The following is a 4,274-nucleotide window of genomic DNA, read 5'->3' as shown; positions in this document are numbered from 1 at the left end:
CCTGGCACATAGAAGTTGCTTAATAAATATTGACCAACTTGATCAATGGCACATGTAAAGCCCAGTGAAATTGTGCATCAGCTACAGGAGGGGGGAGAGGGGAGGGAAAGAGCATGAATCTTGTAACCATGGGAAAATATTCTAAATTAATTAATTTTTTATTAATTAATTTTTATTAATTAATAATTAAATGTTAATTTATATTAATTAATGATTAAATATTGATTTAAAATAATTAATTGAAGGTGATTGATTTATATTAATAATTAATAAAATTAATTAAATAAAATTTGTCAAAAATAAAACACACACCAAATAAATAAACAAATAAAAAATAAATAAATATTGGCCAACTCCCTGAATGATTGACTCTGCCTTTGTCCAGATCCCATGTGGAATATCGTGTTTAGTTCTGAGTACTTCAATTAGGAAGCACTTTGATAGCCTAGAGAGCAACCAGAAAGTACCCTTTAGATCTGAGTAGCCAATATGGTGAAAAGCCATGAGTCCAAGATATAGGAGAATTCGTTGAAGGAACTGGGGAAGTTTAGTCTAGAGAAGAGATAGCTCAGAAGATCATGATAACTGAACTCCAATAGGTACCCTGGGGAAAGAGATGAGCCTTTTTCCTTTGAACCAGAGGGTGGAATTAGGAACACTGGGCAGAATCTCTAAAGAAGTGAAATTGGGGTTAATGTGGACAAAACTTCTTTTCTTTCAACCCAAATAGGGATTCTAAACCATGTTAAATTTGTATTTTATTCTAGTTCCCCTCCTTTCTAATAAGTATAGAAAGCAAGTGTATAAGGAGCCAGGAAAAGAGAGCAATAGTAGGAAATAAGATGCTAAAGAAGATCCTGGAAATCAGGTACAAACCATCCCAAAGATCATTTACAAATTGTATCCTATTTGAACCAACACTCATAGTTTGGTAATATGGGCTGGATCAGCAGAAGCCATCTAAGCTTCTGGTACTACAGTGTGTAAATTCTAGATAAATTCCAGACCTCCACAGCTCCAGAACAGCAGAACATCTAAAGGGGCTCATCATTTTCCTTTGTATCACAAAAATGAGTATTGGCCATTCCTCCTCTTCTAAAATTATCCACCCCCTCAAGGTTTCAGATCATTGGAGTACCAAAAACTCACTGTAAATCCTGTACACATGAAGTACATGTTACTGACATGTCCAGAACTGGTTTCAAGTACATACAATACACACTCATGAACACATAAAACACACATAATGGTGAAGAACAGGATGAATTAGTTGTAGATTTTAATGTGAAAGGTTTCATTTGGAAGAAAGCCATTGGTCTAGCTGCAGATTTATTTATTGAGTTGAAAGCCACCATTTTTTACAATAATAATGGATATGGAAGAGGGGAAGCAAAAGCCTGTCATAGTCAGCTTCTGGCTGCCCACCCAACGGCCCACCCAATCTTGCCCTAACACAGCTTGCTTAAGTCCTTTGTAGTACAGCCAACCTCACAGCAGAAAATGGACAGACTACTGGACAAATCTTCCTTCTTTTGTCTCCCAGTGCCCACAGGGTGGTGATTCCTTGAGGGGATTTTATCATCAGGGGATTCAGGATAGAGGAGGCTGTCATCTGTGAGGTCTTCAGAAGCTCCATTTTGGTTTGGTACATCGAAGAACTTTGTTCCTTCCACTGTAGGAAAACAACAACCAGAGAGAGAGACAGAGACAGAGAGACAGAGAGAGACAGAGACAGAGACAGAGACAGAGACAGAGAGACACATAGAGACAGAGACAGAGAGAGACAGACAGACAGAGACAGAGAAAGAGAGAGAGAGAGAGAGAGAGAGAGAGAGAGAGAGAGAGAGAGAGAGAGAGAGAGAGAGAGAGAGAAATTCATGACCATGTTAGAGGGGAACTACAGACATTTCCACATTAGGAAAGTGAAATATGAGGCACCATCATTGGAATGGCTTTTACTGTTGGGTATCTCGTGGGCACTCAGAGTTCTGATTTTAAAAAAAGGCGAAAGCAGAGGGGCACCAATTTAGAGCAGAAATGGACCCATGGGACTATTCCATAAGTTGAATTCTCATTTTTATAAAGAGCTGGAAGAGCCCTTAGAGACCTTCCAGTACAGCTCCCTCCCTTGAAAGGTGAATGTGCCACCTAACAATGGGAAGGGAATTGCCAGGTCACTAGAAAGAAGCAGTCAGAATTCAATTCCAGGTCCTCAAACCTTACCAGTGCTTATTTCCATTCTATCATTTACAAAAATATTTATTATAGGACAAAAACAAAGGCAAAAAATATTCCATTCCATCCCACAAAAAGGGATTTGAAACAGAGGGGAAATATGCTTATTTGATTGGAATTTGAATCTCTATATTTAAAAAATAACAGAATTTTTTTAATAGGGTAGGAAGAGGTGAGTTCAAATCCTGGCTCAGACACTTGCCAACTATGTTAGCCTAGTGATCATTTAACTTTAATTTAACTGGTAAGTCAGTTTCTTAAGCTCTATAAAGTGAGGACAAACATCATGCCTATGTCCCAGGGCTATGGTGAGGATGAAATAAGACAATATTTGTAAAGCACGTTGTATATCTTAATACATAGAGGTTGCTCAAACCCCCCTTCTGCTGGAGGTCTTCCCAGTCCTCCCACTCCTAGTACCTTCCTCCCTCAGATAATCCTCCACCCACCCTTGGACATTTTTTCCACATCGCCTTCCCCATTGGAATGTGAAGTCTTTAGGGGTAGGAAATATCTTTTGTCTTTCTTTTGAACCTCCAGCATTTAGTACAGAGCCTAATGCATAAAAGTTTGACCACTGCTTGTCAACTGATCTCCATCATAGCCCTGTGAGGCAGACATTCCAAGTATTCCTATCATTGCTGTTCCATACAGGAGGAAATGACAGTCCAACCAGAATAATGGAATTACATGATGCCATACAGCTTTTGAAGCCATCCAGTCTTTACCCAAATACCTCTACTGAGGGGAAACTGAGTCACTCTGTCCCAATTTGGCCAGCTTTGATTTTTAGGATGTCTTCCTGACACTAAATTTTAAATTGCTTTTGTCTCTTCCTTCCCACTGTTTCTGGTCCTGCCCTCTGTGGCTTGGACTGAGCTTAGAAGGCTCATCCATATTGAAGTAGAAAGGAGTTTCCATGCCTTCAAACCCATCCTTCAAACAAAAGAAATTCCTGTTATGCCATCCCCATCCAGTGGTTATCTAGACTCCAAGGGACATATATGACATCTCAAGCCCCCCCCCCACTCTTTGGAGGCAGCTCTCCTTGGGAGGCACCAAGTCTAAAATGACACTTTGGAGCCTGTCCCCATTGTTCCAGGTTCCATCTTCTCACATTAGTTGCTGTTGGCATGACAACACAGATGATGTCTTCTGTAGCCAAGAAAAAAAGGAGCCTGATCCCTCCTCATCAGGATAGCTTTGGGGATGCTAAAAGACAGCTCTCATGTCTCTTCCACGTTTCCTTTTCTTGAGGCTAACTGGGTCCAGTTCCTTCCACCAAACCTCATATGACATGGACCCAAGGCACCCTACCTCCTTGGCTATCCTACTTGGCAAGCTCCTGGCATAGTTTACTCTTGCCAAGACTGATCTGACTAAAGAGTAGCAAACAACAAACGAGCCTACGTCTTACCCTTATCTTCAAAGGCCTCTTGAAGGTCCTTTTTCCACCGAGAGCCACCACAGACGTAGACAACAGCCCTAATAAAATCTCGCCCACAGATCTTCAGTACCTCCTTGCCACTTCCTCCAGAGATGGCCACCAGGGCTGACAATAAGAAGAAAGCCCAGACCGAGCCCTTCATGTTTCTGATGAGTGAATGAAATCTGAAAAGCAGAACTGGGAAGGACAGCAAAGAAAGGGGTCTTGGGAAATCCTGGTTCTCAGGGCTGATTTATACCAAAGGACTGATCCAGCTATCGGGTGGAGGTTCACCATAAAATGTTTGTTGAGTAAACATGGGTTGGATAATGGGTTTTATGGCTGTAGATTTAGGCCACTTGTAAATTCTTTAGTGCCTACTATTTCCCATTAAGATCTCTGGGGAAGATTTTGACCTACCCCAGCTGATGGATGTGGAGTTCACAATCACCCCCAAATACAAAGTGATGTAAATCAAAGAGCGTTTTATGGAGCTCATCAGGTCACTCTACATACTTGGTCCCTGAAAAGGCCCTGTTCCAACCCAAACAAATTAAGGGAAAAAGTGAGCTAAAATCCAACCAACCAAAGTAAAAAAGAGGGAAATGAAGGA

General features: G+C 40.9%; 1 protein-coding gene across 1 annotated transcript; it reads right to left on the bottom strand.

The window, feature by feature from the left end:
• Nucleotides 1-1,278: 1,278 nt before the first annotated feature.
• INSL5 (insulin like 5) lies at nt 1,279-3,891 on the bottom strand. Its single transcript, XM_007480434.3, has 2 exons — nt 3,653-3,891; nt 1,279-1,672 (listed from the first exon to the last, which is right to left on the bottom strand). The coding sequence occupies exons 1-2, from the start codon at nt 3,822-3,824 to the stop codon at nt 1,449-1,451; spliced, it is 396 nt and encodes a 131-aa protein (XP_007480496.1). The 5' UTR covers nt 3,825-3,891; the 3' UTR covers nt 1,279-1,448.
• Between the last annotated feature and the right edge of the window lie 383 nt (nt 3,892-4,274).

Source organism: Monodelphis domestica, chromosome 2 (assembly GCF_027887165.1).
Source record: "Monodelphis domestica isolate mMonDom1 chromosome 2, mMonDom1.pri, whole genome shotgun sequence".
In the NCBI taxonomy this organism is placed as follows: domain Eukaryota; kingdom Metazoa; phylum Chordata; class Mammalia; order Didelphimorphia; family Didelphidae; genus Monodelphis; species Monodelphis domestica.
The sequence above is the reverse complement of the archived record's forward strand: the minus strand, read 5'-3'. Positions and strand labels throughout refer to the sequence as shown.